This window comes from Corythoichthys intestinalis, chromosome 21 (assembly GCF_030265065.1).
Source record: "Corythoichthys intestinalis isolate RoL2023-P3 chromosome 21, ASM3026506v1, whole genome shotgun sequence".
Lineage (NCBI taxonomy): Eukaryota > Metazoa > Chordata > Actinopteri > Syngnathiformes > Syngnathidae > Corythoichthys > Corythoichthys intestinalis.
The window spans coordinates 29,347,994-29,373,517 of record NC_080415.1 but is presented as its reverse complement, the minus strand read 5'-3'; the positions used below and the strand labels follow the sequence as shown (position 1 = coordinate 29,373,517).

General features: G+C 39.4%; 1 protein-coding gene across 1 annotated transcript in view; it reads left to right on the top strand.

Annotated features, from left to right (window-relative positions):
- The window catches only part of dock1 (dedicator of cytokinesis 1), a 271,810-nt gene that overhangs the window by 205,751 nt on the left and 40,535 nt on the right, over nt 1-25,524 (top strand). Inside the window, exons 30-31 of the mRNA XM_057826650.1 lie at nt 22,579-22,657; nt 22,836-22,936. Of these exons, the coding sequence (XP_057682633.1) occupies nt 22,579-22,657; nt 22,836-22,936 (180 nt within the window). The remainder of the gene's footprint in view (nt 1-22,578; nt 22,658-22,835; nt 22,937-25,524) is intronic.

Genomic DNA, 25,524 nt, shown 5'->3' with positions numbered 1-25,524 from the left:
CATCCGAGACTTTAGGTGCGTTTTAGCGCACGTACTTCTGACTCCAAGCTGTTTGTCCCTGCTCATTCAATTAGACAATGCTTTCCAAAGTTTGGCAACGTTTCTGTGTTTGCTACACCTGATGCTAGCCTCGTTCCCATCTCCCACTGTCAGCCAGCAACAATTCTGCTTCCATCTTGAGGACGGTAGACGCTTTGAAGGTGACGTGAATTGTCGGGAAACCAGCCTACCTGAATGCAGCCCCTCGAGAGATGCGATAGAAGTGATTTTGATTGGCTGAGGGTTAGAGTCATGCGTCGTGGTAAGCCAATCAGAGCCGGTGATTTCACAAGCAAACCGGAACAACGCGTGCGGCAAACACACACACGCAAAACAGATGCACAGGGTCGGGATGGCAGAGCATTCAGAAGAAAAATTGTCCTTTAAGAGGTGGAGATATAGACACTATTTCAAGTTTGTCGAAATTAAAGGAAAGAACCTGCATGTAATGTGTAATTTATGTCCCGGGGCAAAGCTTTTGTCGACATCTGTGGTAAGCAATTCAAATCTGCTGAAGCACCTAACAAGTTAACTGCCTGTCTGTTCTTCTCTATTACACTGACTCGAATACTGCTCAGAAAATTTTAAATTCTTTGACATACAACAAGTTCTTTTTAAAGTAACGGAAATAGTTACTTTCCCTGGTAACTAGTTACTTTTACTATAGAGAAATTCAGTTACTAATTTACTTTTTGGAAGAAGTAGTGAGTAATGTAACTAATTACTTTTTTAAAGTAACGTGCCCAACACTGGTCCTAAAAAGGTTAGTGCAGTGTGTGACAAAAGGAAAATTGAAATTAAGAAGGATATGATGAGCATGGTGTGCGTGTGAGTAAACTGGCTCAACAAAATGGCAGGTGACAATCAAAACGCTTTTTTTTCTTTCTGATTTATTATTATTAGGGTTGTTCCGATCATGTTTTTTTGCTCCCGATCCAATCCCGATCGTTTTAGTTTGAGTATCTGCCGATCCCGATATTTCCCGATCCGATTGCTTTTTTTTTTTTTTTGCTCCCGATTCAATTCCAATCATTCCCGATAATTTTTCCCGATCATATACATTTTGGCAATGCATTAAGAAAAAAATGAATAAAACTCGGACGAATATATACATTCAACATACAGTACATACAGTAAGTACTGTATTTGTTTATTATGACAATAAACCCTCAAGTTGGCATTTACATTTTTTTTTTAAAACATTATTAACATTCTTTCTGTGAGAGGGATCCACGGATAGAAAGACTTGTAATTCTTAAAGGATAAATGTGACTTTGTATATTGTGACTAAATATTGCCATCGAGTGTATTTGTTGAGCTTTCAGTAAATGATACTGTAGCCATTTAACTTCTGCCCAAATGCATGATGGGAAGTGCAACCATGACTGTGCGTCGTGGTACCAATTGATATATCTTCTCTGCGCTGGGAAATAACATAGGGTGTTAAGAAAAAGATCAACTACTACCTTTCTTCCCCACATTGCTTCCCACGATTATTCTAATCATTGGGAGAGGGATTGTAAGGCTTTAGCCGTTTAAAAAAAGGCTCCAAAGGCTGCCAAAATTCACTCTACTCATTTCACGCTGCCTTTTAGCTCTGTATACTGTATGGATAAAACGGTGCCATTATAGATTGAACGCGACAATGCGTGAGTGGGTCGTGCAGCGCATGCGTTAATTGCGGTAAATATTGTAATTAGAAAACGATTTAATTAAAAATATATATATATATTTAAAAAAGGTATGTCCGATATTTTTATGCCGATTCCGATACTTTGAAAATGACGTGATCGGACCCGATCGATCGGCATCGACATCTCTAATTATTATTATTATTACTACTATTGTAACATTGGCAAGATGTCGCCAGCTTCGTCAGGTTTTTAAAGGGCTCCACGGATAGAAAGACTTATAGTTCTAAAAGATGAACAATGAGTTAAAGTAATTTGATACTGAAACGCCTCTTGATGTTTTCATTTTTATGCAATTTGTAAAATTAGTTTAACTCACAGGTCACCATTGTTGTTGACGTCGCAGGACGGTGACGTCACATGGTTAAGCTGCTGGGCGACATAAACATGTCATCTGTTCAACCCTTTCAATTTGAACCCGAGAGGAACATTGATGAGCATGACAGCTGTCGATATTTCACAAAACGAGCAGCAAAAGCAAAATTAACAGGAAAAACGGGATTAGACGAGACGAGAGTAGGAACAAAAAACTGGTGTTCTGCCAAAATGTGCTACACCGGCAAAACGTCTTACAAGAGGCAAATTTGACACCCAAAGTACTACTGTGCACTTTCAGCTTGTTTTTATGTTTAAATGCATACAGACAGAACATACTAAAGATGCCTGAAGAAAATACTTAAACGAAGTAATATCAAATAACGGCGGTTTAAATATGCTACGTGACTGGTAAACAGATCAACAATCTGCTTTAAAGTTACCACAAGAAAACACAATGCTTAAAAGTATGAGAAGTAAACACATGCAAAAACGATGTGCGCATGTGTGGATGTCTCGCCGTGTAGAAGGAATTACAGAAGACCGGTAGTGTTCGTCTAATAACAGTGACAAACTACATCATCACCCTGAGCGTCCATTGCACACATAAAACATGGTCCCCTCCGTAGGTCAAAACGTGTACTAAATATTGTAGATTTTTAAATCAATGGCGGTATAACATATTTTCATAAAAGAGAATAATAGTGGCTTATTATAGCCTTTAAGTATTTAAGTCTAGTGTTCCCTTTAATCATTTATTTCAGAACTTTTGCAACACAACTACTGTCCGCCGTGGCCGACGCCAACAACAACATTTAAAAAAAAGTAACAAGAGAGCCCGCAAACAGTTTGCTGAAGACATGTCAACAAAGCACATGGATTACTGGAATCATGTCCTATGGTCTGATGAGACCATACACGGTACACCTTGTGTACCGTCTTCAGAGGAGGCTTCCTCCTGGGGTGACAGCCATGCACACCAATTTGATGTAGAGTGCGGCGTATGGTCTGAGCCCCCACCTCTTCAATCTCTGCATCAATGCTGACAGCACTCCTGTAACGAGTCACATGACATTTTCGAGGGAAAATGACAAGCAGTACTCAATTAGGACATTTAGGGATTGAAGGGGAAACGATATCGTCATCGCACACACCATATAATTGTCTGCATTAGTCTAACACATATATAGTCTAACACATACATATGACACCGTCTAAGTGTTTGCATTACTCTAACACACGTAATATAATTAATCAGGAAATAGTATCATTTTCATATTTACGGTAGGACTACGCTACTAATATAAAATAAATAGAACACCATAGTTTAATGAGAGGAAATAGAAGAGATACACAATGCCGTCTTATCACAGGAGTGACGCACCAACTCTGGCAAATCTGCTCTCCCAGCAAACTCCAAGGACAAAGCGCTTTGTCCTAAAACAAGCACAACCAGCCCGGACAGCAAAGTTGATAGCGGGCGTCCCAATCCGCGCACGAACCTAAGGCGCCCAAAACCGGCCACAGCGGGGGTGGCACAAAAGCAACGCCCAGAAACGCCTTCGACAAGACCCGCGTCAGCAAAGACTTCAAAAAGACTGGACACTGAGATAAGACAGATTTCTTCTGCTCGGAAACATGTAGCCTTGTTTTGGATCCAGAATTGTCCCTCCGTCGTCTGGGCCTATCACGTCGTCAAACCATCACGTCGGGTCTCCAACTGAAGGAATTTAGTCCTCCCAGCCCAAACCGCACGGGGAGGCCGGCAACAGAACGGAAATGTGCTCCGCCGCTCGACGCCCCCGAAGAGCCAGGCCAGGAGGAAGCTAAACTCCGCGCGTTCCTGTGTTAACCCTTTGCACACTGACTCCATGTTTCAAAAGCTTGAAGAACACTCGCCGAAAACAGGTTGACAATTTATTCGTCGACAATGGTAAAAAACAGGGCAAAAACAGACGACGGAGGGACAATTCTGGATCCAAAACAAGGCTACATGTTTCCGAGCAGAAGAAATCTGTCTTATCTCAGTGTCCAGTCTTTTTTAAGTCTTTGCTGACGCGGGTCTTGTCGAAGGCGTTTCTGGGCGTTGCTTTTGTGCCACCCCCGCTGTGGCCGGTTTTGGGCGGCTTAGGTTCGTGCGCGGATTGGGATGCCCGCTATCAACTTTGCTGTCCGGGCTGGTTGTGCTTGTTTTAGGACAAAGCGCTTTGTCCTTGGAGATGGCTGGGAGAGCAGATTTGCCAGAGTTGGTGCGTCACTCCTGTGATAAGACGGCATTGTGTATCTCTTCTATTTCCTCTCATTAAACTATGGTGTTCTATTTATTTTATATTAGTAGCGTAGTCCTACCGTAAATATGAAAATGATACTATTTCCTGATTAATTATATTACGTGTGTTAGAGTAATGCAAACACTTAGACGGTGTCATATGTATGTGTTAGACTATATATGTGTTAGACTAATGCAGACAATTATATGGTGTGTGCGATGACGATATCGTTTCCCCTTCAGGATGTACGTTTTTCTTTTGTTGCCAGGGGTTTAGATAGTAATGGCTAAAGATACATGATAATATCGGTTACCGATCATTATCGGCCGATAATGGCAATTATGACGTCACACAGATAATACAGATTTTTAAAAAATCAACCGATAATGCAATCCGATAAATATATACTTGATTTAGCCTCCAAATGTGAGCAACCAAGCAGTTTTCTCCACTTCTCCACCGCCGCCTGCTCAGCCCCTCCCCTCTCTGAAGCCCATGTGGGAGGAGGGGTTGAGGAGTACGGCGTCATAGAGGAGGCGGTGTTATCAGTGTTGAGGCGCTCTCACTAGCGTGCGTTGACTTTCCCTTGTGTGAGATGAAATAAACGATGCTCTCGCCATCTACAAAACATGCAGAAGTTCCACGAGGCGTAAAGAAAGCGTCCTCATTGAACACCACTAACCCAGCAGCCATTTAAAACTGCATCACAAAGATTTTTGGAACGAATACGAGGCTGCTGCTAGCGCCAATGCTAAAGCTATTGTAAACACAAATAAACTATAAAGGAAGCTACGGGGCTTGTGATGATACAGAGACGCTGCCGTCCGCCCGGAGTCGGGTTGTTTGGGAATGCAGCCCAAAGCGGGTGGTAAACTCCCATCTATGGCTAAACACCTCACGAGACCGATAGTTGACAAGTAGCTGTCTTCCGACGGAGCCCGCCGGTGCCGCCGCCGCCTCGCCCTAGGCGGGCAGAGGAGAGCCATGCACCGAATACGCCGCAGCGAGCCGACCGGGGCGGGCGGATATCCGGCACGAAGTTAGCTGCCACCGCCACTCCGGTTCAAGACAGAGGCCTGGCGCGGGTGCTAATTTGGCAGCCAGACGGACTGAAGGACACAGGCGGGAGGAAATTCCCGAAATGACCCGATAGCCAAACCCCTGGATGATAAAGTAATGCAGTTTATACGACCACGATTCTTCGTGAAAGACATGCCGATCACATCAGTTTTACCACGGATATTCGGACAAGTAAGCATGTTTATCATGACGGCACAGTGGTTAGTTGATAATTGTAACATGCACCAAACCACACAAAGAAGTCATCCAGTCAGTAATGCATTCAGTACGCTTTAAATTTATGACGTCTTAATCAGATCATTCTTCTTAAATCTAGTCAAATAGTTTTCCCCATCTTGTTTGCGTATTGAAGACTAGTTAACAGATGAATGCGCCAGATTATTCCACTTACTTGAACTAAATATTGCCATTTGTTCTTATTAAGCCCAAACGTCTAAAAAAATAAGGTCATTTTTCACCTAAATCAAGAAAAAATTGCTTTCATATAATGTTTTGAACCATACATATTCTTGAATAAAGAACATTTCTGACAAGCACGTTTTTTTTTTAGGATTAAGTATAATAATTAATTGCTTCAAATAAGGCTGTTAAGCTTGTTTTCAGCTGGCTATTTTTCTTCAAGAAATCTGAGTGAAATATACTTGAAGTGCTGGCAGTTAATTTCACTTATTTCCAATAGATTTACACTGAAAACAATGGAATTTAACTAGTTTTAAGGAATTGTGTTTTTGCTGTGTAGTAATGTTATACGTTAGGAATTGCTTACTTTAAAAGCCATTTTTGTGCAACTTAGGTATTTACTCTGTAAGTAATTGTTGCCAAAAGTTTACCATTACACAATGTCAGACAATCTGTCTTTATTTAGATGTTGGAATTTACTACTTGTTCACATTTGATGTTGAAAAAAAGAGCAATAATATTTTTGCACAGTAATATTTTCTCTTGTGTATACTTAAAAATTTTACATAAATCTTTTAATAGAATTATCGGCTTGACATCGGTTATCAGTTGGAACGAGGAGGAAATTGACTAGTGATGCACGATAATACATTTTACAACCGATACCGATAACTGATAATCTCCTCCTCATTCCAACCGATAACCGATAATGTCAAGCCGATAATTCTATTAAAAGAATTATGTAAAATTTTAAAGTATACACAAAAGAAAATATTACTGTGCAAAAATATAATTTATTGCTCTTTTTTTCAACATAAAACATGAACAAGTCGTCAATTACAACATCTAAATAATGACAGCTTGTCTGACATTGTGTAATGGTAAACTTTTGGCAACAATTACTTACAGAGTAAATACCTAAGTTGCACAAAAATGCCTTTAAAAGTAAGCCGTTCCTAACATATATAACATTAATACACTGCAAAACACACTTCCTTAAAACTAGTCAGTTTTAAGTGTAAATCTATTGGAAATAAGTGAAATTATCTGCCAGCGCTTCAAGTGTATTTCTTTCAGATTTCTTGGAAGAAAAATAGCTAGCTGAAAATAATCTTAACAGCCTTATTTTAAGCAATACATTGTTATACTTAATCTTAAAAAAAAAACTTGGAAAAAGAAAAGATTTTGAATATTTGTGGCTACAGAATATTATTGTTATTTCATTACAACAGGAATGTGCATATTCAAATAAGTGTTAATAAGTGCCAATAAGTTTTGATTACCTACTGTGACTGTAATTGAGCAGACAAATAAGTTAAATTAATTTGAAAAGTGATTGCTAATGTTATATGCTTTGTTGCACACTGTGAAAATGATTGACTCAAAAGAGCGAGATGTCATGTACCCATTCTGCAGCGCTTTGTTTACATTTGCGGCACTCACGACATTTGCTTTACAGCAGCTAAACTGATACACGGCAGTACTATTTGGATGGAGTTGGAGCTCGCATCTCCGTGCGTGTTGTTTTGTGCCTGAGTTTTGTTAAGCCGAAAATAAAGGCAGCGCTACAAAGTCATCTGACCGCTCGTCATTTTACATACTGAATGCATTATTGACTGGCTGACTTCGTTTTCTCCATGTTTAAATTGTCATCTAACCACTGTGCCGTCATGTTAAGCTTGCTTACTGGACATCACTTTTCCAAATGTAGTGATGAAAATGTGATTGGCATGTTTTTCATGATGAATGGTGGTGGTATAAACTGCATTATATTTTTTATCCAGGGCTTTAGCTCTCGGGTCATTTCGGTAAAAAAAAAATCGTGTCTCGTCTCGGCGGCGGCTACGTTCTTACCGGGTAATCCGCCCGCACCGGCCGGTTCGCCGCGGCGTATTCGGGGCCTGGCTCTGCTCACACGCCGTGAGGGAACGCTCGAGAAACCGGGGTGTTCGCCGGAGGTCCTGAAGCCGGGGAACCGGGCTCTGCCCGCCCCGCCAACGGCGAGGCGGCGGGCTACGTCGGAAGACGGCTACTTGCCGACTATCGGTCTCCAGTCGTGCCGGTGTTTAGCCTTAGATGCGAGTTGACCACCCGCCTTGGGCTGCTTTCCCAAACAACCCGACTCTGTATCGTCACAAGCCCCGTAGTTTAACTTAGTGTTTACAATAGCTTTAGCAATCCCGCTAGCAGCAGCAGCCTCGTATTCTTTCCCAAAATTTTTGTGATGCAGTTTTAAATGGATGCTGGGTTAGTGGTTTTGAATGAGGACGCTTTCTTTCGGCCTCGTGGAACTTCTGCGGTACATGTTTCGCAGATGGCGAGAGCGTCGTTTTTTTAGTAACAGCCGCCATAATATTCAACTATTTCTTGTCGTGTAACTCCGCCTCCTCAACCCCTCCTCCTTCAGGGGCTTCAGAGAGGGGAGGGGTTGAGGAGGCGGCATGCTGAATTCTTCGGTTGTGCACATTTGGAGGCTAAATCAAGTATATAATTATCGGATTGCATTATCGGTTGAATTTTTTTATTATCTGGATTATCTGTGTGACGTCATAATTACCATTATCAGCCGATAATTATCGGCGACCGATATTATCGTGTATCTTTAAAATTAATGGTTATCGGTATTGGCTGAAAAATGCATTATCGTGCATCACTAGTAATGGCTATATTTTGAGTTATTTTGAGGTGAAAATAAAGTAACTCTAATACTATAAGTATATATAAGCTGCAAACAGACTACTTTTCATTGTGTCAAAGTGTCATTTTGTCAGTGTTGTCCCATGAAAAGATATACTTAAACATCTGCAGAAATGTGAGGGGTGTACTCACTTTTGTGATACACTGTATATGACCATATCATGTTGGCAAAGTTTGAAAAATGCATTACCATTTTTTCATTTGGTGTTCTCCTTTAAAGATGAACCTGTCCTTTCAGTTTGATCCTATCGCGACCAAATTTCACTGCACATTGAAAACGCGTAGATGGCTAAACGGATGGCACATTCATCACGTGTGTGAAATGGAGCTAATCGCCTTAATGAATCGATCTGATACGAAAGCCTTGCGACCTTCCCCTTATCTCTTAGCAACTTTCTACTTAGACAGCGTAGATGAGGATCATTACCCAGGATGCTCTCTGAACTCAATTAGCAAGTAAGATCGTCTGATAAATGTTCATCAGCATACGTCGCCGCAAGGAGATAGAAGGTTGCTCATGGCCCTATCGAGATTGAAGATTCAAAATGGCGGCCGTCCATCAGCGATAATGAAGTGATTTCTCCGACAGCAGCTCATTGATTGAGCATATTTATCATACTAATGACACATGTGTACTGTATCCAAATGGCGCTTAATGTCGAAGGTTGGCGCCAAAGCACTTGAGGTTCATTCCGACACGGTGATTATGAGTCGCGGTGTTATCGTCGTGGCTCGAGCTGCATCTTAAAGTCGCTGTAAAGTAAAAACGCCTTGTAAACAGAATAATTAGAGCACTATAGCGCCGCAATTCAGCTCAACGTGAATTTACTGGATTGGGTCGTCAAGTTTTAGGAGTGCTAATGAAGATGCGAAAAAGTGTTCCGTGCGATGTAATGGCAGTCCAGATGTTGCGAAGCGTTTGGTTATGTTAATAATGGAAGCTTGAAAGAGCAGTGAAAATTTGCAGACGACGCATAATTCGCACAACAAGTAGTCATTAAAATTTGGAGTTAAAGCAATACTATAATAATTTGTTTATTATAACAATAAATCCTCAAGGTGGCATTTACATTATTAACATTCTTTCTGTGAGAGGGATCCACGGATAGAAAGACTTGTGACTTTGTATATTGTGACTAAATATTGCCATCTAGTGTATTTGTTGAGCTTTCAGTAAATGATTCTGTAGCCATGCCCAAATGCATGATGGGAAGTGGAACCATGACTGTGCGTAGTGCTACCAATTGATATATCTTCTCTGCGTTGGGAAATAACATAAGGTGTTAAGAACAAGATGAATTGCTACCTTGCTTCCCATGATATTTCTAATCATAGGGAGAGGGATTGTAAGGCTTTAGCCAATTAAAAAAAGGCTCCAAAGGCTGCCAAAATCCACTCTACTCATTTTACGCTGCCTTTTATCTCTCCATATAGGTAAGACGGCGCCATTACAGATTAAGCGCGACAATGCGTGGGTGGGTCATGCAGCGCATGCATTAATTGCGTTAAATATTTCAATGTGATACATTTTTTAAAAAATTAATTGCCGCCGTTATCGGGATAAATTTGATAATCCTTCCTTAAGCCTAAACTAAAGACTCTGGATAAGTGTAACATAATATGTTTGTAACGTTAAATACAATTAGAAAACGATTTAATTAAAAATATATATATATATTAAAAAAAAGGCATGGCCGATATTTTTTTGCCGATTCCAATACTTTGAAAATGACGTGATCGGACCCGATCGATCGGGACATCTCTAGTTGTAATGGTTTGTTTTGAAAGTGTTTGCATTTCGTTTTATTGATTTGGGTGTATACACTGCCCTCCAGTGGCAACTGTGAAATAACTCATTTCACATGGCTGAATCCAGCTGCTCCCTGTTAAGACCAACATAAGCTAAGTTTTTGTTTAAGCTAATGTTTTTTAATGCATTCGTAATTTAGTTTATATGTATATTTAGCCATTTTTTTTCTGGTAATATGTGTTTTAACCATTTGTTAAGAGCATTGTTGAAAAAAAGTTAGTATTTTATAGTATTTAAGTTAGCCAATTGGTTTTTTCTTGTATTTTGTTCCTCATTTATTTATTTTTTTAAACTGTTTGAAGCTCAGCTCAGGTATTTTAATTCATGTTCCTGATGCAATTACTCGATTATTCGAACTAACTGATTCATCGATTCAACTAAAATAATTGATAGCTGCAGCCCTAGTCGATATCATTTCAAAATGCATTTATTGGGCGATATTGTCAGACAACTCTACAAAAAACACAATTAAATTGAGCGAAAGAAATCATTCACTGCCAGGAAACCAACTCCAAATTCTTTTCAAAGGGCCATTTTGCAGCATTTCCATCTCAGTGAGGTCAGAGTATATTCTATAGCTATCTGCCTCATAACTTTTTTTTCACACTCTTTAATTAATGGCAGGATGTGCTCCCGAAAAAAATCTCGCCTGTGTTTTTTTTTTTTTTTTTCCCTCCCCTCTTTTAAGCCAATTACATGTCAGTGCTCGGGCAGAATCCCAGCTTCAAACAGACGTTCAAGTGCCGGAACATATTATTAACGGATGCTGGAATATTATACCTGCTCTCCTGCATTTCATTTCGGATGAATTTTCATTTTGTTAAAAGGTCTCTAGTAGGAGTAGGAACCTTTGGGTACCTCACGATACGATATGCGATACAAGGCTCATGATATCGATGATCTCACAGTATGGTGAGACAACAATTATCGATACATGGGTCAGGAAATCATTTCACCATATTCTACATAACAATTAGTAAACGGAAAAACAAGCTATTTTTATCATTCTGTTGTGAATTCGAATGACTTTATTGTTAGTAAATGTCCATTCCATTTGAAATGGAAGAGAATGAACGTTCATTCGCAGCCATCCCGCCCACTTCAAACGGATTGGACGTCTATGGCTGTCACTGGCAGCCAGTGCCAGGCAAAGAGTTCATTTCCTGTTGTGTTTTGGTGACTTTCTTTTCCTTATGGGACATTTACTGGTCACTTCCTGTTGATTTTGGGGCACGTACATGTCACTTCCTGTTGATTTTGAGTTACTGAAAAGGAAGTGACGTAAGAATGTCCCTAAATGAATGGAAGCAGTGTAGTTTTTGGCAACCCTTTTCATTTTCGTCTTAGTCTTTTGGACGAAAATACTCATTTGTCTGTGTCATATTTTAATTTTCAAGACGTGTATGTCTTCGTCTAGTTTTAGTTGAAAGTATCTCATACAAATTTTGTGTAGTTGTAGTCGACACTGCTCAAAGTGCATTCATCTGTAAAATTCCTAACTATTAATGAGTAAAAGGCAACTTTGTGAAGATAATACACACTCAGCAGGTATACCGATATTTAAAATTAATTAAACCCACCTGGAGCCACGAACTAGCTAAAGCTGACGCGAACGTAAAGGCTATGCTAACACTGTGAGCTACATTCATTGTGTGAAGCAAAATTGCATATTCCCTCTTGTCAAGATTAGAAAACAAATCTGAAGCACATGCTAACACCGGTGAGGGTGGCGGTCGGAGGGGGGGGCAGCACCTCTCACATGAGTGACACGACCCACGTACTCCACGTATGAAAATGTCACACATTGTGAACATATGACAGAAACTACAGTGGTATGAAAAAGTATCTGAACCTTTTGGGATTTCTCACATTTCTGCATAAAATCACTATCAAATGTGATCTGATCTTTGTCAAAATCACACAGATGAAAAAAGTGTCTGCTTTAACTAAAACCGTCCAAACATTTATAGGTTTTCATATTTTAATGAGGATCGTAAGTGAACCTTCTGCCTAAGGAGACTTAAAGAGCAATTGAAACCAATTTTTACCCAATCACTGTTTGAATGTTTGCCCAATCACTGATGAGTGGTTTAAAGCTGCCCTGCCCACTATAAAACACACACCTGGTAAGAAATGTTTTGATGAGAGCATTGTCTGATGTGCATTATGGCTCGGTCAAAAGAGCTGTCTGAAGACCTGCAATCAAGGATTGTAGATTTGTATAAAGCTGGGAAAGGATACAAAACCATCTCTAGAAGTTTGGATGTTCATCAATCGACAGTCAGAGAAGTTGTCTACAAATGGAGAGAGTTTGGCACTTTTGCTTCTCTCCCAAGGAGTGGCCGTCCACTAAAGATGACGCCAAGAGTTTAGCGCAGAATACTGCTGCATCTACTGCACTACTTCCCATCCCTGAAGGCTGGTTGATGGGCCCGGGGCACCTCCCTGGATCCCGGGGGGGGCGATGGCGATGGCTCCTTTGCTAGGTTTGGGAGGAGGGATGGGCTGCGCTGCTCCCCCCGAAGGCCCTCCCTCCCCGGGCTGACAGGGTGGGGGCCGTGGCCCTGGGTTGGTGCCCGCGTGTGGCTGGTTGTGATTGGGCGCGCTTGGGTGGAGGGTCCTGGTGCCGGCATTGGCGGTGGGGCGGCGTAGGGTTGGTTGCCAACGGGCTTACACTCACAAGGGATTCACACGGTTACTGGTTTCTACACCTCAGAGCTGAGTTGTGTACACTCTACCCCTCCCAATCACTTACAGTGTAGTAAATAAGTATTTAGTCAACCACTAATTGTGCAAGTTCTCCCACTCGGAAATATTAAAGAGGCCTGTAATTGAATGGGAATGGGCCAAAATACCAGCAACAGTGTGTCAAAAGCTTGTGAAGAGTTACAGAAAACATTTGGCCTCTGTTATTGCCAACAAAGGCTACATAACAAAGTATTGAGATGAAATTTTGGTATTGACCAAATACTTATTTTCTACCATGATTTGCAAATAAATTCTCTAAATCAAACAATGTGATTTTCTAGGGGGTTTTTCACATTCTGTCTCTCATGGTTGAGGTTTACCCATGTTGACAATTACAGGCCTCTCTAATATTTTCAAGTGGGAGAACTTGCACAATTAGTGGTTGACTAAATACTTATTTGCACCACTGTAGCTTATAGTCTCCCCCACCCCCCTCCCCTTCTTTCCCTGTCAACAGGCCCCCCCACATGGTGTCAAACGGAAATGCATCTAGCTGACGATAGCGCCAACATATTATTAGTTAGTGTAGACGTTCAATGTGTTTGTTGTGTTGCTTTTCTTTCTTTTGTTGTGTTTCTTTTTTTTTTTTCTGTCCCCCCATATCCCCTTCCTGTTCGCTGCTTGGCCATATTCAATGAGATATGTTGAATGATCACAATGGGAGTGTGTCATACTCTCAATGTGAAACACCAGAACTGTTCAGACCCACCGGACACTTCCATTCTCTGTGTCAAACAGCTGAACAGGACAGGTTTAAAAAAACAAAAACAAAAAAAGTTAAGCGCAGAATATTCAGAGTGGTAAAAAAGAACATTAGAGTGTTAGAAATGTGAGGAATTCCAAAAGGTTCAGATACTTTTTCATACCACCGTATGTCAAATTTTCATCTCATTGTCGCCTCATCAGACCAGAACCGGCATTCATCTTGTTATTCTTTTATCTTCCAAGACACGTTTTACTCTCGTCACGTCATCGTCATGAAGAAATTCTTCGTCAACGAAAGTTTTTCGTTATAGTCATTGATGACGAAAACAATGATAGGAAGTGACTGAAAATCAAAATGACCTAAAATGAACAGGAAGTGACCTTTAGAGGCCCACAAAAGACTGGCTGTGATTGCTCTGGTTTTAGTGCAATTGACTGCGATAAGCGTCCAATCCAGTTAAAGTGAACTAGATGTCTTGCGCCTTCAGAGGCAGCCAGTGAGCTAATGTAGACGCAATTCTAATGGAAGTTTTTTTTTTTTTTTTTTTTTTAACACAAACATCATTTTAAAACGATATATCGATTCTCGGTGGAAACATATCGATAACGTTTTGGGTGACCAATTATCGCGATATATCACCTTTTCGATATATTGTCACACCCTACTCCCTAGCCCGAATGTAGTGGCATGTCACCTGTTTGCATTTTTCTATTCACTGTCCCTGAAAGCGCCTTAAATATCCTGTCTTAATATTTCCCAGCTGGCAGAGTGAAGCCATTGGAAAGCCATTCTAGCATTAGCCTCAGCGTTAAGTATATCAGCTATATTGGCATGTGCACGGCAGCAGAAAATTGAGTGAGGCGTGCACACGGGATGCTGGTAAAACTCTTAAACGCCAAGCTAGGGTGGAATTACACGGAGGGATGAGTGATATTCTTTCAATCCATTTGGATTCCCCGTTTTAATGGATTGGACGTCTCTCGCCGTCAATGGAGGACTATGATTTAGGGCTAATCTCAAGGTGTGCCATGAGAGTTAACTTTTGTATGAGGGGGTTCTTAATATGTATGACACACCAGGCGCTGGTAGTATAAAAGGGGAGCGGGACATGAATCATGTATGGTGGTAGTATTAGCGTTTATTCCTGTTCAAGGTCAAGCTGAGTGAGCTGAGTGTTGAAATATCCCCCAAATATTCATAGATGGGCAACTTTTGAATGTTTTGTCCCCCCCCCCCCCCCCCCCCCCCCCATTCTACTATCTTTTTTTAACATTTTAGCTTTATACGTGCATTGGAACTAAAAATGATGCGCTGAGAAAAATTGGATTATGAATACTTTGTAACCATTGTTATCTTATTTGAATTAATTACCAAATTAATTAGTCAGGTTTTATAAAACATTACAGAACTCAGAGAATATTTTGGATTTTTTTCCTCTTTTTTTCAGTAAAATTATAATATTTATAAAGAAAAAAAATGTCTTTTTAAATTGGTTAAACATTGAAGTAGAATAAATTTTAGTTTTTTTGTTTTTGTTTTTGTTTTAATATCGAAAGTAAAAAAATCTTAGTATCATTTAAATACTTGATATGTTTTAAAATATATATATAAATATAAAAAAGAACAATAATAATAAAACAAATATATATATATGTATGTATATATATATATATATATATATATATATATATATATATATACATACAGCAGAGGTTGCGCTAGACTTTTTCGTTGTCTGTCATTTTGACTGACAGTGTCATAAAAATCTGGTCATAATCTATTTTTACCCGTCACTTACATTTTTAAAATGATAATAATGACATATTCAAAAGTATTTAGTTTTCATTCATTTTTAATGAATATTCTGTCTGAACAAGCTTAACAAGAGGCAAACAGACAGCGGAGTGCACCAATCAGCGACGGGCAGACGTGCCGTTAGCAAAGCGACGAGGGCAGGACGAGGGACTTGCGCGCGGAAGTAAACATACGAGGAGAACGGAGTTTATTCAACATGAATAGCGCGAGACAGACTGTTGTCAATGTCTCATGTCGATGTGTTTTAGCTCATATAAAACTGAATTTACCGCGAATTGGAACATATTCTCGGCTCTCCCGCCATCCGTGTTGTTGTAGAGACGACTTTCGGCGCGCAAGAGTGACGTTGCTCGTGAAGAACACGTCACGCAAATAAACAAATCTGATTTGTCGATTGATTTTGTAGCTACTCGAGAGGCTGTGTCCCAGACTTTTCTCTGAGTGTTTGAAAAATACAGGGAGAACAGTCTGGCCGTGCCAGGCAAACAATCAGTTGCCTTGACATTTTTCAGAGTAAGGCCAACGACGTCATGCATCAAGAGAGACAATAGCTAATTAATATGCTCACTCGCCACCCTGTGGTCTGGGGTGTGAATTGCACCCTGTCAAAATGACGGATGGACTTCAGTTTTTTCCGTCACCGTTTTAAAAAACCGGTCAACGACGGAAAATATTCGGTTAACGCGACCCCTGATATACACATAAAAGGACAATACTGTTTTCCCTTATTTTTTTTTTACCTGTCCTGAGCTGCTTAGACACGGAGAATAGGAATCTGAGTGTTCTTATGGTCTGAACAGTTTTAATACATCACATGGGAGTTTAATATACAGTCATCCCTCGTTTTTCGCGGTTAATGGGGACCTCCTCACCCCGAAAATAAAAAATCCACGAATTAGGGGTGGAGCTTATTTACATTTTTTTTTTTTTTTTTTCCGGTGTGTGTCCATTGTATTTATTCTGATTTTACAGCATTTAAAAGAGATACACATAAGACATGTTTTTTCCCTTTTCCCCTCCTAAGTATAATTATAAAAAAAAAAACTAATACATATATTTTGATAAATGGTTTTTCAGCACTGCCAATGTTAAAATTATCATATAAATGAGATATATACAGTATATATAAAAGAAAACATTTATTTGTACATGTATACATGCATATACCTTAACTTTTTGAAATAAAATAAAAACAATATATATATATATATATATATATATATATATATATATATATATTTTTTTTTTTTTTTTTTTTTTTAAATCAGCGACAGACTGAGGGCGCGAAGTTTGATATAGCGAGGGATCACTGTACTCCTGTTGTAGTTGTTCATTATGTTTTATTTATTAGGCAAAAGCACAGAATAGGAAGGAGTTATGGAGGACCAGAAAGGAAGGAAACAAACAGAAGAGAAGAACAAACAACAATAAGAAATACATAAGTACATGCTTTTGCTATTTTTAAGATAGTGGTGCTATCGTTAGCTAATTATATTTACCAGTGGACACCATGTGGGGGACCTGAGATTATTTTCTTCCTATTTTTCAAAAAATATACACAATTCTTTATTAAAAATAAATAAGCGAGTATTTATTTGTGGGCTAAAACTGCATTTTTAGAATGAAATACAGTAAAGCTTCAAAAATTTGACTTTTGTTAAAAAAAAAAAAAAAAATTGTGTGTTAAATGTATTTATTCAGATTTAGCATTGGAAAGAGATACATACCGTAATTTCTGGACTATTGGGCGCCCCTGATTACAAGCCTCACCCAGTACATTTTTAGAGGAAAAACCATTTTGTACATACATAAGCCTCTCCAGGCTATAAGCAGCGTGTGCCTACTTGGTAACATGAGATATTGACAAAGAAATACACACAGTTTTCACAATTTTAATAACACACCTTAACTTTTCGTTCCAAACAGCACCAGCAAACATGGCAGTTATATAGCAGCGGAACGGAAGTTACATAGCATTAGCACGGCGGTACAACACAAATTGGGCTGGTTATTAAAAACATAAAAGTCTTTGTTAGCAATCTTCATCTTCCTCCTGTGCACTCAAACCATGGAAGTCTTCACCCTCAGTATCGGATATGAAGACGCTCAGATACACTTCGCCACGCACCTACTCAGTCTCTCCTTCGCCGTCGCCTTCAATGTCTCCCATAATGAGGCAAATGCACTCCTGAGCCCTGCTGTCCTCTTCGGCACGCAGCAGACTGGCCTCTCGAAACCCGTTGGTGATGGCGGACTTCTTTCACACTGCTTCACGCTGCCAGGCTCCCCCGGCATACTTGTGCAATAGCTGCTCTTCGCATGAGGCGAGTCAGGACAAACGATCTCTCGCCGCGAGTCGTCAAAACTTCCCATACAACTCGGATGGCCAATTTAATTTTTTTTTTAGCGTTCTTCTTGATGCAGATCTGCCAATTATACTCATGCACAAAGAAGAGGGTCCGCCACCTCTATTCATGCACAACGTACAAAGTTAAACCACCGGTCATAGTGCAAACAAGCGTCTTCCTCAACACTTATATTCCACGTGTCTCACTCCCACATTCCATGCTTGAGCGCCCCGGGCGGCCGTCAGAAAAATGCAAATACAAATTGGCCGCATCATTGCACACGCTGCAGGATCCAAAATGAGGGGAAAAAAGTAGCGGCTTGTAGTCCGGAAATTACGGTATAAGACATGGCTAATTAAAAAAAATAATAAAATAGTTAAAAAAACCTTTATGTACCGTATATATTTTACAAAATGTTTTTTTTAAGCACTTCAAATGTTATAAGTAAAAGTTTTAAAAATGTTACTGTCCCACCAAATAATTTTTAAACAAGAATAAAGTAGAAAAATGCTTGTCTTAATTAAAACCATCATTGAGTGAGTCCACTCAAATCCGCTCAAGTTGCTCACTACACACATTGAGTTGCCACAGCAACTGTTTAACAAGTTAAACGATGATTGACCCATGCGACGCCTTGAGGTTTCGGCTTCCAGGCATCTCTGGGAAGATCAAACCTTAACATCTGTCAATCATCGTTAACTTTAATAAGCAACTTCAGTGCACTGCCTGACCAAGAAAAAGGAGCAGGAGGGCGAGTGAGACTACGTGATCGAATAGGGACAGCTCATCTGTATTCATTTATTTCTTTTTTGATTGGGAAAAAAAAAAAAATCTGTGATGGACTGAGTGCGCAAAGCTTGAAGCGCGAAGTAGCGAGGGATCACTGTCCCAATCGGTATTAAGTCCCTCTCAACTTTTTCCACACGCACGTTTCCCTCAGGTCGTGACTTACTCCAGCATTACTCCCGTTGACTTTATTGCCCGCTTGTTAAACTCCCGGGAGCTGACCTCGCTTCCCCTCGCCGTTTTTCACGCATCTTTTCAGCCATTACCTTCCATAAAATCACACTTTTATTTTCCTCCCACTGAAGTTTTTTTTTTTATTCTCAAGATAGGCCGCCAAGGGGGGGGTTGAATAAATTGTCCCGCAGTCTTTTAAAAGCTCCGTGCCTTTAAAGTTATTAACTTTTAATTGTGGAACATCACAGTGGATTAGCTCGTCAGACGGTTGTTGTGGCGGCACGCTTTACCCGGCCCCCCGGCCCTTCTGCCGCGCCGTCTGGAAGACACGAGCTGCTTCACTCACGACGCTTGATTCATTTATGGCTGTCAACAAGACAGGAGAAAGATTATATAATTGGTTGGCAATAATAATAATATTAATGAGAGTCGTCCTCGAGATCGTAGTAGACATATTCTGGCCATATTTTTGAGCCAGTTCACTAACGCCCACACCACGCTCATATTTTCCTATCATTTCCTTCTTAATTTCAATGCTAAGCGTCACCTTTTCCATTTTATCACTAACCTTGATTTCTCTCACAAGAAAAACCACCGTGCGTCAGTCTTGCGGGAAAACAATGAACACTGTCATAAATTGTCGTATTTCTAGTATATTGTCATATGTCGAGACAAATGACGAGTCAAATATTACGACGGATGTCGAAAGTATATCGAGGTATCACTGTATAGGATGGTTAATTACATGCAATGACATTTTTCGGCCGCTGAAGGGGGGGTGTAACTGCCCCGCCTGCCTCCCCTCAAGTTCCGCATATGCTTAAAAGTACATTTATATGAATTTGTTCCTGAAACCTCATCCAGCATTCAAGTCAAAATGTTTTTATGTTTGAACATATGGCTTTCATTATCACATTTTTTCTTTTTTAATGCAAACCTGCTTTAGTCCAAACCTGCCTAAATGCAGGATTCTAAATACTCCATGCCTCCGTTTTTGCTGTAAAAGCCTAAATGAGCCCAAATTTCAGACTTATAAAAGGACTAACACCCCGTCCGCCATTGCTGAGGTGTGCCGCCCGCACCACACAGCCTACAACAGCGAATGTTACTGTTTACATTGGCTGACGCTAGGCTGCCATAGGGGTGTAAACACCCCAGGGTAACACTTTACAATAAGGGTCCCTTAATTAACGTTAGTTAATGCATTTTTAGATAATAACTCATGTTTAGTTCACATGGTAATAATTCATTTAATTCCTTATCCAACATTTTATTAATATATTTATTAACATGAGTTAATGCATTAACTTAATGCATTAGTTAATGCATTTTAAGACAATAATCAATGTCTAAGGTTAGGTTAGAATATATAATATATATAATACATAACATTAATTCACATATATATTAGTGCATTAATAAATAGTTATTAATGTATACTGGTACTAGTAAGTGATTGTTATTTTAAAATGAGAATCATTAACACGGAGAGTCCTTGGGTGCTGCTAACCTAACCTTAAGTATGGTATTATTTCACGTGAACTTACATCATAAGTATTACGGTACTTAACCTGTATTAACCATTACTGAATGCTTTTTGGACCCTTATTTTAAAGTGTAGCGCATGTGTCCCTTATCTAAGAAATTATAAATGCTTAAGCCCCCCCCCCTAACCTTTATTAACCATTACTGAATGCTTTTTGGACCCTTATTGTAAAGTGTAGCAAATGTGTCCCTTAACTAAGAAATTATAAATGCTTACGTTAACAAACCGTAACCCTAAACCCTAACCCTATATAGACCTATATATACTGTAGTTTTGAATTTACCAAACCATTAATTACTGTCTGGTTATGCATGAACTAATGCATTAACTAATGCTTTAACTCATATTAATTATTATATTACTAAAAGTTAGATCAGCATTTATATTAATTATTGTAATGTTACTTAAACATTAGTTATTGTCTAAAAATGCATTAACTAATGTTGATTAAGGGACCCTTATTGTAAAGTGTTACCCAACCACTAGAGGGTAATGTACCCAAATCTCTACTCGGATTAGTCTAATGTTGTTGTTACTTCGGCAGACTGCAAGCCAGTGCTTCTGCGCGCTGCTAACTGCTGGACAGAAGTAGAAGTGCAGCCACTGAATTGTATATTTGCCCCAAAACAAGCATGTAATGACAGATACAGTCGGATTTTGAATCGATAGAAGAATTGCAAGGCGTGATATCACGATATATCTCAAAATCATTTTTTTAAAACACCTCTAGAAAAAATATATTTAATCTAGCTGGCCTGTTGTCACTTTCAAACCCAGAAGACAGGTTGTGGTGAAAAAGCTACCATAAAATAGGCCAAAGTACTGACAGGATGTGACGTTTCTTTTTAAGTGTTTACTTGACCCTTTACCTCTTCCATTTTTCTCCCCTGTGTAAACCAAATAGAACATACTAGTCAGGTTTTCTTTTTTTTTTTTTTTTTTTTTTTTTTTTTTTTTTTTTTTTTTTAACTAAATGCATGGAACCATACTGTGGTAAGACTTACAGTATGTCTCACATATAATGTATGTGTGTGTGTGTAAACTGTGGAGACAGAAAGGTGCCATTGGATGGTTGTCTGAGGCAATGAACACCTTTAGAGGTCATTTTCTCTCCCCCTTTCGAATGGGCTTGTCCAGTTGGACAAAACAGTTGTTGCTTGTGGGACAGTGGAACGCTCAGGCAGCCAATCGGGTGGACAACCTTTTTGCATCTTCCAAAAGCTGCAGTTTGCCTACTGCATGTAATGTATACCAAAACTTGCTCTGACAAAACGGCTGTTTGAGCTGCTGTGGAAAGTTCTTTGGTCATTGTGTGCTTCAACTGAATAAACTGTGAACCTTGACAACTGAATGTTGGACTTGTCAAGACAAAGTAAAGGTGCTTGATGGGATTTGTCGCACATGTTCTAACACTCAATTTTCTAAAATAATAGACTGTCTGGTTTAGCTACAATTCTGGATGCTAGTCGTAGTTTCTTGCCACATGGCCCTCGCATCATTTTTACACTAACCCAGGAGTTAACAAGTCTGGATTTGCAAATATTCAAGATGCTAATTGCAGCTATCCAGAAGGACCGCCCTCTTCACACCTAGGTTGCTTGATTGCTTGTTTGAGTGGTCTATAGTTTGACAAAGCTGAATAGTCAGTTTGGTATCGGGGTCATTTGATGCCTTTCTGGTATTTCTTTATAGCCAAAAATACCCAGTAGTTCTAGTGTTAAAAGACTTCACTTGAAGCTTTAAATGTTTTTATGTTATTCATCTACCTAAAATGACTAAAATATGTTTTCCCTCCCGTCTAAAAATGCATTCCAAAAAAAAAATTGAAAACACGCATTTTCATGCTAGACGTAGTTTTCACAAGAACCTGACATTTGAACAAGGGCGTGTAAACTCTTTCACAGATTAGCGTTTGACTTGAACATGAGCTTTTTAGTCCACTGGCATTTGCGAGATGTTTGACTGAATGGCTGTTGGCTCTTTTGTTTTACAAGGCAAAGTCGTTTCAATGGAAAGTGACCTTTAATGCAATATAAAAGGGGAGGAAAATGCGATTATATTAAATCGTTTTTTTATATATTTATACGGTATTTTTTATTTTGAAAGTGCACAAACTTATCAGATGTGAGTGCCAAAGCTCTCTTATCTGTGTAGGGTCTTCCTGCGGGCCATTAATCAGTATGCAGCCGTGCTGAACAAGAAATTTCTGGATCAGACCAACTTTGAGCTGCAGGTAAGAGATGAACTCCTGATACCTTTTTATAGACTACATCAATGCCGTTCAGCCAGGTTTTGGATTTGTTCTTGTATATCAAGAAAAGTTTTTCAAATAAATTGGATGTATATTGCTGCTGATAGCAATCAGTTAGGTCATTTGTTGTTTTTTTATAATGTATTTTTTTTTCATACAGCTTTGGAACAACTACTTCCACCTGGCCGTGGCTTTTCTCACGCAGGAGTCACTGCAGCTGGAGAACTTCTCTAGTGACAAGCGGGCCAAAATCTGCCACAAGTGAGTAGTGTGCAGGTTTAATGATCACAAAGTCATGCTATTTATGGAGGACCAAACGAGAGCGACTGAAGTATATATGTACAGTGCCTTGCAAAAGTATTCGGCCCCCTTGAATCCTGCAACCTTTCGCCACATTTCAGGCTTCAAACATAAAGATATGAAATTTAATTTTTTTGTCAAGAATCAACAACAAGTGGGACACAATCGTGAAGTGGAACAACATTTATTGGATAATTTAAACTTTTTTAACAAATAAAAAACTGAAAAGTGGGGCGTGCAATATTATTCGTCCCCTTTACTTTCACTGCAGCAAACTCACTCCAGAAGTTCAGTGAGGATGTCTGCATGATCCAGCGTTGTCCTAAATGACCGATGATGATAAATAGAATCCACCTGTGTGTAATCAAGTCTCCGTATAAATGCACCTGCTCTGTGATAGTCTCAGGGTTCTGTTTAAAGTGCAGAGAGCATTATGAAAACCAAGGAACACACCAGGCAGGTCCGAGATACTGTTGTGGAGAAGTTTAAAGCCGGATTTGGATACAAAAAGATTTCCCAAGCTTTAAACATCTCAAGGAGCACTGTGCAAGCCATCATATTGAAATGGAAGGAGCATCAGTCCACTGCAAATCTACCAAGACCCGGCCGTCCTTCCAAACTTTCTTCTCAAACAAGGAGAAAACTGATCAGAGATGCAGCCAAGAGGCCCATGATCACTCTGGATGAACTGCAGAGATCTACAGCTGAGGTGGGAGAGTCTGTCCATAGGACAACAATCAGTCGTACACTGCACAAATCTGGCCTTTATGGAAGAGTGGCAAGAAGAAAGCCATTTCTCAAAGATATCCATAAAAAGTCTCGTTTAAAGTTTGCCACAAGCCACCTGGGAGACACACCAAACATGTGGAAGAAGGTGCTCTGGTCAGATGAAACCAAAATTGAACTTTTTGGCCACAATGCAAAACGATATGTTTGGCGTAAAAGCAACACAGCTCATCACCCTGAACACACCATCCCCACTGTCAAACATGGTGGTGGCAGCATCATGGTTTGGGCCCGCTTTTCTTCAGCAGGGACAGGGAAGATGGTTAAAATTGACGGGAAGATGGATGCAGCCAAATACAGGAACATTCTGGAAGAAAACCTGTTGGTATCTGCACAAGACCTGAGACTGGGACGGAGATTTATCTTCCAACAGGACAATGATCCAAAACATAAAGCCAAATCTACAATGGAATGGTTCAAAAATAAACGTATCCAGGTGTTAGAATGGCCAAGTCAAAGTCCAGACCTGAATCCAATCGAGAATCTGTGGAAAGAGCTGAAGACTGCTGTTCACAAACACTCTCTATCCAACCTCACTGAGCTCGAGCTGTTTTGCAAGGAAGAATGCGCAAGAATGTCAGTCTCTCGATGTGCAAAACTGATAGAAACATACCCCAAGCGACTTGCAGCTGTAATTGGAGTAAAAGGTGGCGCTACAAAGTATTAACGCAAGGGGGCCGAATAATATTGCACGCTCCACTTTTCAGTTTTTTATTTGTTAAAGTTTAAATTATCCAATACATTTTGTTCCACTTCACGATTGTGTCCCACTTGTTGTTGATTCTTGACAAAAAATTAAAATTTTATATCTTTGTTTGAAGCCTGAAATGTGGCGAAAGGTTGCAAGGTTCAAGGGGGCCGAATACTTTTGCAAGGCACTGTAAATACGCTAGGGTTGCAACTAACGATAATTTTTATAGCCGAATAATAAATAAATAAATGGATGACTATTTATTTTTAAAATATTTTATTACAGCCCCCTGACATAACTGAAGTCTACAACTGTACTGTTTTAAGTACATACAACTTGCTATAGTTTTAATAAAATTTCTGAGAATAAAACGTAAAAAGAGTTTCTCATTACGCACATAACACAAAAGTCCTGTTTATTCAAATAAAAAAGTGCTGCTGATTGGCATGTTTTTGTTGGCAAAGCGCTGAGATAAATTGTGTCAATGACTCATTTATTTTCTTTACACAATCTAAACAAAACAACAAAATCGAATAAGTTAAACAGTTAACTTAAATACAATCTAAATCTAATTTCAAAGCAGTCTCTCTTGTATGACAATTTACAGTTTGAATGGGAGTTTGTGTTGAAAGTAGTGTTGCACCGATACCATTTTTTGGATCCGATACCGAAACCTGGCTGTGCAGTATCGGCCGATACAGATACTATTCCGATACCACTCTGTTTGCAAAAAATATATATATATTAGGGCTGTCAAAATTATCACGTGGTGGTGGTAATTCATTTTTTAAATTAATTGCGTTAAAATATTTGACACAATTAACGCATATGCCCCGCTCAAACAGATTAAAATGACAGCACAGTGCAATGTCCACTTGTTACTGTGTACATTTATCTTTTAAGAACTACAAGTCTTTCTATCCATGGATCGCTTTAACAGAATGTTAATAATGTTAATGCCATCTTGTTGATTTATTGTTATAATAAACAAATACAGTACTTATGTACCGTATGTTGAATGTGTATATCCGTCTTATCTTTCCATTCCAACAATAATTTACAGAAAAATATG